General features: G+C 35.7%; 1 protein-coding gene across 1 annotated transcript in view; it reads left to right on the top strand.

The window, feature by feature from the left end:
* smg5 (SMG5 nonsense mediated mRNA decay factor) overlaps positions 1–8,739 on the top strand; it is a 24,518-nt gene extending 15,779 nt beyond the window's left edge. The window contains exons 17-22 of the mRNA XM_067410784.1: positions 427–486; positions 615–774; positions 4,154–4,244; positions 4,421–4,495; positions 4,612–4,750; positions 7,641–8,739. Of these exons, the coding sequence (XP_067266885.1) occupies positions 427–486; positions 615–774; positions 4,154–4,244; positions 4,421–4,495; positions 4,612–4,750; positions 7,641–7,724 (609 nt within the window). The 3' untranslated portion in view covers positions 7,725–8,739. The remainder of the gene's footprint in view (positions 1–426; positions 487–614; positions 775–4,153; positions 4,245–4,420; positions 4,496–4,611; positions 4,751–7,640) is intronic.
* The last annotated feature ends 3,842 nt before the right edge of the window (positions 8,740–12,581 follow it).

Consider the following 12,581-nt stretch of genomic DNA (forward strand, 5'->3'; position numbering starts at 1 on the left):
CAAAAGATCAAACACTTGTATTTTATATTTAATACATGTCTCTCTGTCTTTATATTTTCCCTCACTCCTATAATATTGCCTTTTAGTTGAAATATGTGGAACTGCAAGGTGCCCTTTTTGTTGTTTACTTCCCAGAATTGTAAGGTTAAATTTATCTGTGGTTTAAACGTTAATCTCTTTAAGTGCTCTTTGAGGTTATTCTTTAAAAAGTAAAAACAAAAGAAACATTTGCACAGATTACCTGTGATCTTTTTGTGTTCGTGTGTCTGTTTATTTACAGTATGCTGCTCTTGTGTGTTTTTCTTCTTCCAGCGCAAAAATATATTTAGCAGCTTATTCACACCTTGTGTTTACTAAGGGTAAAATCTGAGTAATGTTTTGAGGTTACACAGAGGTTATATTGACCTTGTCTCATCTCGTCCACAGGCGGAGGAGGAAGCTCGCAGAAACCGGCTCATGAGAGATATGGCCCAGCTGCGCCTACAGGTCAGACCAGCTGTTGGGTTTATTTTTAACTTTCGTTAATGCTCATCTTCTTCACGACATTTATCCAAATGTACTCAATTAATTGGAGCAGTAATGAACCATTTCCTTGTCTCTCGCTCTCTCTGCAGTTGGAGGTCTCTCAGCTGGAGGGCAGTCTGCAGCAGCCCAAAGCCCAGTCCTCCATGTCTCCTTATCTGGTGCCAGATACCGGTGTTCTCTGCCAGCACCTGGGGCTGCTTAGACAGCTGGCTGCCAGCGGCTGCTTCATCATCATCATCCCTCGCACAGGTCAGTCCACAAGTCTCCTCCGATCTCCAAATGAGGGTTTCCACAGATGTGGGAAGTCTGAGGATTTCAGGAGCGCCTGGAAATGTCATGAAAATTAATTAAATCTAATTACTTTAAGATTTCTATAGTGAATACGTTTTTCTGGGTATACTCTAACTAAAACTATTAAAAACAATTTCCAGTTATTTAAATAAAGCTGAAATCAAATAGGTATCTACCTTTTTCTGAATGCAGAAGTCTCGCCCGACTCATAGCTGAATTATCCTTTACATTTCTGGTCTTTGGGGTTTCTAGTCAAATTAATGTATTTTCCAAGCTGATAATGTAACGTTAAACCTATGAAAATGGTTTATTTTGTTAGTGCCTCACTCGTCAAAGTTTAATGAGTGCGTAGATGACATGACACTGCCCGAAGTTGGCTATATTGAAAACAGATGGGCGCACATAGCCTACGTACAGCTTTCGATTGGGTGAAGAGCGCAAATATACCTTTTATGGGGAGTATTTTAACTGAAGTGATGCAAGCCATGCTCATTTTCTCTTGTCAAGTATTTGGCATGAAATGCAAGGCATATGGCACCGTATATGGACATTCTTTTCAGATTTGCTGATGATCAAAACATGTATTTTCCAGGAATTTCTTCAGTTTATTGCTGTTGTTGTGGCTGCCAACAACAGCACAGCTTAACCCTGCACTCATTAAAATTTTTTGTAACGTTCAAAAAGTTTGTTTAATTTTTTATTTTTTTTTACCCCGTTTTAACAATGGGTTCCAGTTGAGACCGGAGCTGGACAGCGTACGAACGGTAGTTTGAATCCATCATGGCGGCACTCATCGTTTACTTAGGGAAATATAGGTGCTGGTCATATAATTAGAATATCATGAAAAAGTTCATTTTTTTTAATGTAAATTATTTTTAAAAATGAAACTTTCATATATTCTAGATTCCCTACATGTAAAGTAAAACATTTCAAAAGTTTTTTTTTTTTTTTGATGATTAGAGCGTACAGCTCATGAAAGTCCAAAATCCAGTATCTCAAAATATTAGAATATTTCCTAAGATCAATCAATAAATGGATTTTCAAAACAGAAAAGTTCAAGTTCTTTAAAGTATGTTCATTTGTGCACTCAATACTTGGTCGGCACCACATATTACAGCAAATGACTTGCTCCTAGCATAGATTACAGCATCGTTGAAGTGTGGCATGGAAGTGATCAGCCTGTGGCACTGCTGAGGCACTATTGAGCCTTCAGATCATCTGTATATTGTTGGATCGACTGTTTCTCATCTTTCTCTTGAAAATATCCCATAGATTCAGGGGTCAGGCATGTTGGCTGGCCAATAAAATACAGTAATATCATGGTCAGCAAACCACTTGGAAGTGGTTTTTGCACTGTGGGCAGGTGCTAAAGTCCTGCTGGAAAAGGAAATCAGCATCTCCATAAAGCTTGTCAGCAGATGGAAGCATAAAGTGCTCCAAAATCTCCTGGAAGATGGCTGCATTGACTTTGCACTTGATAAAACACAATGGACCAACACCAGCAGATGTCACGGCCCCCCAAATTATTACTAGCTTCAGAAACTTCACACTAGACTTCAAGCAGCTTGGATTCTGTGCCTCTCCAGTCTTCCTTTAGACTCTGGGACCATGATTTCAACATGAAATGCAAAATTTACTTTTATCTGAAAAGAGGACTTTCGACCACTGTTCACTGTCCAGTTCTTTTTCTCCTTAGCCCAGGTAAGATGCTTCTGACGTTGTTCCTGTTTCAGAAGTGGCTTGGTAGTCTTTTTCCTGAAGATGTCTGAGTGTGGTGACTCTTGATGCACTGACTCTGGCTTCATTTGACTCATTGTGAAGTTCTCCCAAGTGTTTGAATCAGCTATACTTAACAGTATTCTCAAGCTTGTGGTCATCCCTGTTGCGTGTGCACCTTTGCCTACCCAATTTCTTCCTTCTAGTCAACTTTGCATTTAATATGCTTTGATACATCACTCTGTAAACAGCCACCACATTCAGTAATGACCATCTGTGACTTACTCTCTTTGTGGAGGGTGTCAATGATTGTCTCCTGGACCATTGCCAATCAGCAGTCTTCCCCATTAGTGGGGTTTCAAAGAATAAGAGATACCCGGAATTTATACTGTAGGGATGGTCATTTAATTAAACTCAAATGTAAATATTCTAATATTTTGCGATACTGGATTTTGGACTTTCATTAGCTGTACGCTCTAATCAACAAATTAAAAAAAAATAAAAAATCTAGTATAAATGAAAGTTTCATTTTTTAAAATAATTTACAATAAAAAAACGTTTTCACGATATTCTAATTATATGACCAGCACCTGTATATGGATATTTTAAATATTTGATGAAAAATAGAAATTTTAGAAATTTGCTAATTAGAAAAATGATGAAACTAAAATAGGCTTTATGAAGTACTTAAAATACAAAAATAAAGCAATGAATAAAAGCTCCAAGACCGATGTGAATCGCAGGTGTCTCTCATTATTAGCATTCGCTCCCATGGGCCACGGCTCTTGGCGCACCCTGCGTCATACCACCATGATGATAATAAAACTTTAATACATTTGCTCATCCATGAACATGATTTCTGCCCAAATCCGTCGTATTTCTTTCCATGGGCGAAGGTGAAAACAAGCCCGTCTCCATCACACTCACAGCGTCATCAAGTTCATATTGAATAAGCGAAAATTACATATTGAGCCTTTAAAGCTATATAGAAATATTTTTAAAAAAATTACGAAAACTTAAATTAAGAAAATATAAAAATATAAAAGTAATTCATATTTATTAATAACAATTATTTAACAGTATATAAAGAATACTAAAATAAAATAACACTGCACAAACTCTATATAAATGCAATAACTAACCGAGTAAAACCTGCTTGTAAACTATAGCGAGGCCTGAAATTATGGGCAAATCATTCTTTTGAGTCATTCAAAGTGTTTTATGAAATCATTCTGAATGATTCATTAGCATGTCAGTCTGACTCAAAATGATTTTTAAACAATCCTTATTCATTCTAGAAACTGAAAATGACATGGAAAAGGAAATTCATCTGTGAAAAAGAGTGGGAGCCTTGGCATAGACACTTGACATCTGAATGGAAACCTTCTGATTTTATGTGCCAATATTTTTAATTGGCTAACCGTTTTTACACTAGTTCTTTTTAAATGACTACACTTTGAATGATTTAAGATCGAAACTTCTCCAGTTTGGCACCTCATATGTAATGAAAAGTAATCTCAAATGGGCCTTTTACACATGAAGGTGCTAACCGCCAGGAATGATCAATCAATATATGTTTGTACAAATTGCTCGACTGAAATGAATTTCTGGTCTCTTGCAGTGATTGATGGACTGGATATGCTGAAGAAAGAGAACTCCGGAGCGAGAGATGGAATCCGGTTTCTTGAGACAGAGTTTCGGAAAGGGAACAGGTAAATCTTGAGCTCAGCAGACACTAGGATTGTTGCTCTGTTCCAGACTGCAGACCTGTAGAGCACGACGTCCGATTCTGACATGCATTTAAATTTGATACGGCATCATTAAACGGTCAAAGTCCATGATTTAATGCGTCACACATGAGCATTTATTCTTACTTATTATGCAACAGGTACATCCGCTGTCAGAAAGAGTCGGGAAAAAGCTTTGAGAGGGACAAATTGAAGCGACAGGACATAGAAGCCTGGTAAGTCCTATCATCTTCATTTCCTGTTTCAGAGCAGAATGATTTTAAATTCAGTCGTGAAGCCCTGTAGGGTTTTCTGCAGACAGGATCACTGCATTGATTGTTCCTGTTGGCAGGCACCTGTATAAGATGGTGGACAGCTGTCGCCAGCTGACGGGATCTCAGAGCAGTGGAGATGAAGACACCGCTGGCATGGTGACCATTTTGACAGGACACTCATTGGAGGAGCTGACTGAACGGTCAGCTTCCATGAAGGTCAGTTGTGCATTAGAAGACTCCAAAATAGGCTTTTTTTCCCCCTTCATAATAGTGTGGCAGTATGACCAAAACCTTATAACAGCATGAGACTTTATTAGAGCTGCACGATTAATCAAAGCAACTGCAATCTCGATTCAAACACCCACGCGTCCTTATTCCTAAATGACAACGATTCAGCTATGTCTATTAAACCTTTGACAAGGATGATCACAGCAAAAATCTGCATTGGCTCTGCTGCTGAGCTAGAGAAAGCAGTTGTCATGTGTAGATATGAAACAGCTTTTCAACCACACTGTCATTATTTCGGTTACAATAATTCAAATTATCACAGAAATACTGGGGTAAATGTTTATAGTTTGAATATAAACATGGATGTCTACGGTAGTGATCAAAATAAAGTATAAATTAAAATAAAATAAGTTAATCACCTTATGAAAGTAACTTGATGCTTCAAATAAAGAGTTCATCAACTATATTGTTACATCAATAGGTGGCGACAAATGACTGTTACAAAATGTATTGTGGTTGAAATAATCATTCATTCAAATGATCCATTCAAAAACACTGATTCATCCTGTAATGAAACAAGTGAAGTCTTTATGAGTGAGTGATTGAATCATTCATTCAAACCAGTTCTTTTTTTTTTATTATTATTAATTCAAATTAAACATTTTTTTTTAGACTGCAGCAATTAACATTTTGTCAGAACTTCTAGAAACGTACATGTTATTTTGTTTAGTTGTCTATGCAGAATCTCTATTTTAAACAAAAACAAAAAAATATTATCCAGAATTGTGCTGCTCTAGACTGTATTTAGTTTTTTTATTATTATTATTGGAAATTCAATTTATTTACTTCCATTAATTATTTATTTTTATTTTTTTAAGAAATTAATACTTATGTTTAGTAAGGATGCATTAAATATTGATCAGAGTGATCAATTGTTTCAAAAGATTTATTTTCAAATTAATGCTGTTCTTTTAAACTTTCTATTGATCAAAGAATCCTAAAAAATAATCTCAAAAATACTTTTAAAATATATTAAAATAGAAAATGGTTATTTGAAAAATTGAAATAATATTCCACAGCATTACTTGTTTACTTTACAGTTTTTTGTTGTTGTTTTGTTTTTGTTTAGTTTTTATAATATAAATGTAGCTTTGAGTATGAGACTTTTTAAAACATGAAAAAAAATAATTTAAATGGTAGTGTATATGCTAAGTGTATGTGCTAATTCCTATATTTGGATATATTTTTCTGGGATAAAATGTACTTGATCTCATTTGTTAATTCTAATATATATAGAATGACAGGTTCTACATCTTGGTAGTATGGCCAAAATTAGAATTTTCACCAGAAAATGTAATCTGAACAAGTAGGTAACAAATCTGCCACTTTTGTTCTGACCAACTGAGAAAAAAAGCATTACAATAAATTGCGATTACATTACAATAATATTCTATATATATTAGAATTAACAAATGAGATCAAGTCAAAAGAAAAAGACATCAGACTGTGGAGTGGCTACAGAAAATGAATTGAATTGGCACCATTGGCAGCGCAATTTATTGTAATGCTTTTTTTCTCAGTTGGTCAGAACAAAAGTGGCAGATTTGTTAACTACTTGTTCAGATTACATTTTCTGGTGAAAATTCTAATTTTGGCCATACTACCAAGATGTAGAACCTGTCATTCCGAAGTACAGTATCCACCGGTGCAGTGTCTGATGGCAAACGTTATATTAATCTGCGCTGAAGAGCACAACCCACATTAAGATGATAATTCCGCAAATAACTAGCCTGGGTGCCAGCCCGAACCCCGCCCACAACATTTTTTGGACAGGAAGTTCGGTCTGGACTCGATCCATTGTGGAGTAATTATGCTCGGCTCCCAGAAGGCCGAGCCAATCAAATTGCCAGGGCGGGCTTTAATCCATGATGGACAGGCTATCTGCGGTTACGTCATCAAAGAGCGCTTGGGTTGAATTGGTTTTCACCAACGATGACTGCAGCTGGAGAAGTAAGATGTTTAGATTCCGCTATCATGTCTGTAATAAAAGAAATCAACAGCGCATTCATTTTAAAAGACGAACAAAGAACCGCAATCAAGGCATTTGTCCGTCCTTCCAACGGGATTCGGCAAAAGTTTAAGTACAAGTTCAACATACGTCACTTACTGCGTTGCTCTGATTGGTTGTAGGTCTATCCAATTGAGTGCAGAGTTTTTTTTTTTACTGGTTCGGTTAAGACACGCCCCATAATTCAAGTGCAATGGAGCAGTATCAGACTCACATTCTGCCTAGAATATGATTATGACGAAGTCAGGCTAGCAAATAACTGTAATTGCAGGTTTCAAACAGAGATGGTGACAAAGAGGTAAAACTTACAGACTGCAGCTTTAAGTACTTCGAAACCGTAGCAAAAATCTAGGTCTTTATAATTAAACATTAAAGACAAGTGAACAGTCAGTAATAAAAATAAGAACAAAAACACACATTACAAGCATAACACATAACAAAGTTACAAATAAATTAAGATCTATGGGCTCGTTCACACAGAATACATCTTTGTGTCTAAAAACGTGATGCAATAATGGAAATAATAGAAATGGGGAAACAGCTGAACAGATAGATACTATTTTTACTACATTACACACTAAAGGAAAAGGACAACATCAAAAAGCATCATATGACCCCTTTAATAGAAAAGCTACGCTATCTTGTAGCATCAAGTCTTTTAGTTAGTTACTCCCCAACACCGCCAGATCTAGTAGAATTGAGATTATCTAACTGTTTCTCCGTAAGAACTGTCGGGGTTATTGACGTTTTGTTTGTTTGTATGATGTTATGGTGTGTTCACACTCTGTTTGTGCATTGATCTGGCTGTAGGTGGCTGTCCAGGCGGTGGCAGCAGCAGGCATGGAGCTGAAGAACATCACCGAGTTCTACCGGCAGTGGAAAGAGATGGGCTGAGAGACGGCGTGGGACGCAGGAGGTCGGCTCGGCATTCGGCTGATCGCACACTCACTCCCCCTCTCTCTCAATCTCTCGCTCTCTCTCTCCAGCTTTACTGCTCTGTCTGTATCTGTGTCTTCAGGAAAAGAAAAATACTCAAAAGATGGAGGTTTGTAAGGAAGGAGGGTGCAGGAAGTGTTCGGAGAAAAGAGAAGTCAGATGCAGAGGGGCTTTAATGAAAACAGTGCATCCTCGACCCCGACACAGGAGGGTTAAAAGCTAGGGGGTTTAAGTGGCCCTCGTGCGCCATAACCAGGCATATATGCCGACGAAATGAGTGTATATGTTTTGAGAGAGAACGAACATTCATGTGCATATACGTCTAAAACAAACCCATAAATTGAAATATATAGAGAACAATGTTTTTTTTATTTCCGTCTTTTCGCTACAGTCATGGGGGTTGCACTGCCACATGGATGTCTGTTTTTGACTGCAGCAGTGAGCACAGAACAGAAATCATCCGTCTAGCGTTTACCCTTGGTTCCTAGGGTCACGAAAGATTCAGGGTATAGGGTGTACACTTCTTTTTGATGATTTGTTCTTTCTGACGTGGCTTTCCCCACCAGTTTTTTTTTTTTTTTTTTCTTTTTGCTGTGTAACTTTGTGATTTAATGTATTGTGTTATCTGTGTATGAGCAGGAAGTCTGGCAAATGGTTGCTTTTATTTGATTTTATTTTTGTATGTCGTATTTTTGCCTTTGTATGCTGTGCTGAAAACACAGGAATGAGGTTGGGTGTAGAGATGTTTCTTTCTGTTATGGCATAAAGAACCGGCTCAGAGTTACAAACATCATCTGATTCTGTGCTGACAGATGTGGAAGTGTTTCTGCTCGACTCTAAACATGAGATTACTACTCAGAAAATCTAGTCCCAGCCATTCGCCATCACATTCTCATAGTAATTGTCCCATATTGCACAACGCAAAGGAATCCAGTGTATGTGTGAGGCAGTGCATTAAACAATAAAAGATTTCATTTAAAAATGCTCCTTTGTCCCTGTCATGGTTGTCAAATGCAATGTTAAATGTTAAATCATCTATTAAAAAAAAGAATAATAATAACCATTTTCTATTTGAATATATTGTAATTTAATGTAATTTATTCCACTGATTCAAAGCTGAATTTTCAGCTTCATTACTCCAGTCACATGATCCTTCAGAAATCATTCTAATATACTGAATTGCTGCTGAACAAACATTTTTTATTCAGTTTTGAAGAGTTGTGCTGCTTAATATTTTTTGTGGAAAATTATATTTTTTTTAGTATTCTTTAATGAATAGAAAGTGAAACCACTTCAGAAAATAAAAGTATGAAAAAGTTATATGAGTTTATATTTACTGTAAATCAAATGTAAACATATATTTTATCAAATATTTTTTACTCATATTGCTATCAAATTAAAGCTTTATGTCTAAAGTTGTGTTCCAAATTTGAAGTTGATATCACAAAAATTTAAGTTCCCATGAGATTTTGTTTAGGTGCTGTACCAATATCCACCAGGTGTCACCCACATTCCTTTGAGTTTTTTTTTTTTTTTTTTGATGCACTCTCCTGTAACATAAATTTCTATCCAAATATCACTTCCATGCGGAAGAGGATTAGGGCCAAGCAATAGTAAAAAAAATAAAACAATCACAAGCAATACGAATTGCCGTGAGATCGGGTTGGAATAAACTCGTTAAATTACGAGAAAAAAGTTGTTGAATTATGAATTTGTTCTCATAATTTAACAACTTTTTTTCTCGTAATTTAATGACTTTATTCTCATAATTTAATGAGTTTATTCTCAACATTTTATCTTGACTTTTTTCTCGAAATTTAACATTTTTCTCATTTAACTAATTTGTTCTCGTAATTTAACTACTTTTTTCTCGTAATTAAATGACTTTATTCTCAACATTTTATTTAGACTTTTTCAAGTTTTTTTCTTGAAATGTAACAACTTTAATCTCGAGATGGTTTTATTTTTTTATTATTGCTTGGCCCTAATCCTCTTCCGTACTTCTATCACAAAACAATCACCAAATATGGAACCTTGACTCAGACCTTTCCAACAATGTTTTGTCAAGATTAGAAAAAGTTTTGAATATAAGTAAATAAATTTGAAATATGAAACCTGACACCGCCCACTAGGGGAGGAGCATGCTAAAAGAATTTTTGGTACCATTTCACAGGATGAATTTTGAGTTCAAGCTTCGAATGATAACTAATTTATGATGATTACTAAAATGTGATATGAAAAAACTCTCTAAATAAAAAGAGCAGCAAGTGTTAATTAAATCTAAATTAAATCCTAATTAATTATAAAAGACCAAACGTCATAATTATTGATACTTTTTTACTCCTCACTATTTAAAATAAACATAATTTGTGTATCTAATGCTTTAAATTGTAATGGGATGCTGTATTAAAAAATGAAGGGATTTCTATGTTCATGAACAGCAAAAGCTATAACCTGGTCCTTCTCATTCTTACGGGGTCTATCCTTCAGTATCTGTTTTGTCTAAGTAGGTCCCTATTCAATTATGTCCAGCATCTCATGCCCTCAGCCGCACTGGGCCCTCTGCCGGGATCTCATTGTGGCATTATGGCCGGTTCTCTGGCAAAGACCCCAGTACCACACTGTCAAAGAATGGCCGGGCTCTGCCCCACTTATAGGAAAGAATTATTTGCAGTCCAGTCCAATTACCAAATGTACCCTGGGGTTTCAGTGGAATGGAGGATGGGAAAATGATACCACAGCTGAAAACTGAACAGTGCTGTTCAAATCATTAGAATCATCATAGTTTACAACATTGGGAATGAAGCTTGAAGAATCATTAAATCTTCAGAAGAATATCCCTGCGACAACACTTCAATGAAGTTTGAATTATTTGTCAATATTATTATTATACGTTAAAAGAATATATAAGAACATAAAATAATATAGGGCTACAAGAAATTATAAATCTCAACCCAGTCTTTTAACCCCATTCAATTATAATTTCTTAATTTTGTTATGTAGCCTATTTATTTATTTAGCCCTTCATTTCATTAATCTCTCTATCAGTTATGTTTCTTTATTATCTGCATATGTTTTGTTGTGAAAGTGAATACTCTGTCATCATTCACTCACCCTCAAGTTGTTCCAAACCTGTATGAATTTCTTTCATCTGTTGAACACAAAAGAAGGTATTTTGAATTTAGAATGTCGGTAACCAAACAGTTGATGGTCCACATTGACTTCCATAGTATAGAGAAGAAAAAAATACTATGGAAGTCAGTGGGGTCCATCAACTATTTGGTTACCGACATTCTTCCAAATATCTTCTTTTGTGTTCAACAGAAGAAAGAATACTTGAGATGGAGTAAATGATGACAAAATTTTTGGATGAACTACCCCTTTAAGTTTTTTTTTTTTTTTTTTTTTTTATGTTGGGGGTACTTCTTTTTTTTTTTTAAGGGAGTCATTAAAGGTGCCCTAGAATTAAAAATTGAATTTACTTTGGCATAGTTAAATAACAAGAGTTCAGTACATGGAAATTACATATAGTGAGTCTCAAACTCCATTGTTTCCTCCTACTGATATAAATCTCATTTGTTTAAAAGTCCTCTGAAGAACAGGCGAATCTCAACATAACACCGACTGTTTAACAGTCGGGATCATTAATATGTACGCCCCCAATATTTGCATATGCCAGCCCATGATCGAGGCATTAGACAAGGGCAGGACGTCTGGATGTGCACAGCTGAATCATCAGACTAGGTAAGCAAGCAAGGACAATAGCGAAAAATGGCAGATGGAGCAATAATAACTGACATGATCCATGATATCATGTTATTTTTAGTGATATTTGTGAACTGTCTTTCTAAATGTTTCGTTAGCATGTTGCTAATGTACTGTTAAATGTGGTTAACGTTACTATCGTTTCTTACTGTATTCACGGAGACAAGAGCCGTCGCTATTTTCATTATTAAACACTTGCAGTCTGTATAATTCATAAACACAACTTCATTCTTTATAAATCTCTCCAACAGTGTAGCATTAGCCGTTAGCCAGGGAGCACTATCAAACTCATTCAGAATCAAATGTAAACATCCAAATAAATTCAATACTCACATAATCCGATGTATGAAAGCAGCATGCATGACGAACACTTTGTAAAGATCCATTTTGAGGATTATATTAGCTGTGTGAACTTTGTTTATGCAATGACAGAGTCGAGAGCTCGGGAGAGGGCGGAGAGCGCGAGCAATTAAAGGGGCCGCAGCCTGATCATTTCTTAATGATGCCCCAAAATAGGCAGTTAAAAAATGCATTAAAAAAAATCTATGGGGTATTTTGAGCTGAAACTTCACAGACACATTCAGGGGACACCTTAGACTTGTATTACATCTTATAAAAAACGTTCAATGGCACCTTTAAATCGTTGACTCAACTGTTTTTCACATTCATAAATAAAAACGAACGAAACATGACTAATTATATCTTTATTATTATCCTTAATAGACTAGTATATTAATGACTAGACTAACTGAAAATATGAAAATATAAATGCCTGTTATACAAAAGTGGAAGAATGCCACTTAATGAGATATAAAAAACCCGAATAAAATATTGTGTTAATGAAAACATTAATATTTTTATTTTATAATAACCGTTGCATAAAATCGATTTTTGATCGATTATATAGCCTATGCATTTCTCCCTCATTTTTGTTGGCTAGTTTTTACTTTTACTTCTCTTTCTTAGAAACAGAACGAGAACGTTAAAAGTAGTTGAACGAGTTTCGAGCTTTGTTCTCGCTGGTCTCCTGATCTTGAACACTGGGCTGCT

Source organism: Chanodichthys erythropterus, chromosome 2 (assembly GCF_024489055.1).
Source record: "Chanodichthys erythropterus isolate Z2021 chromosome 2, ASM2448905v1, whole genome shotgun sequence".
Classification (NCBI taxonomy): domain Eukaryota; kingdom Metazoa; phylum Chordata; class Actinopteri; order Cypriniformes; family Xenocyprididae; genus Chanodichthys; species Chanodichthys erythropterus.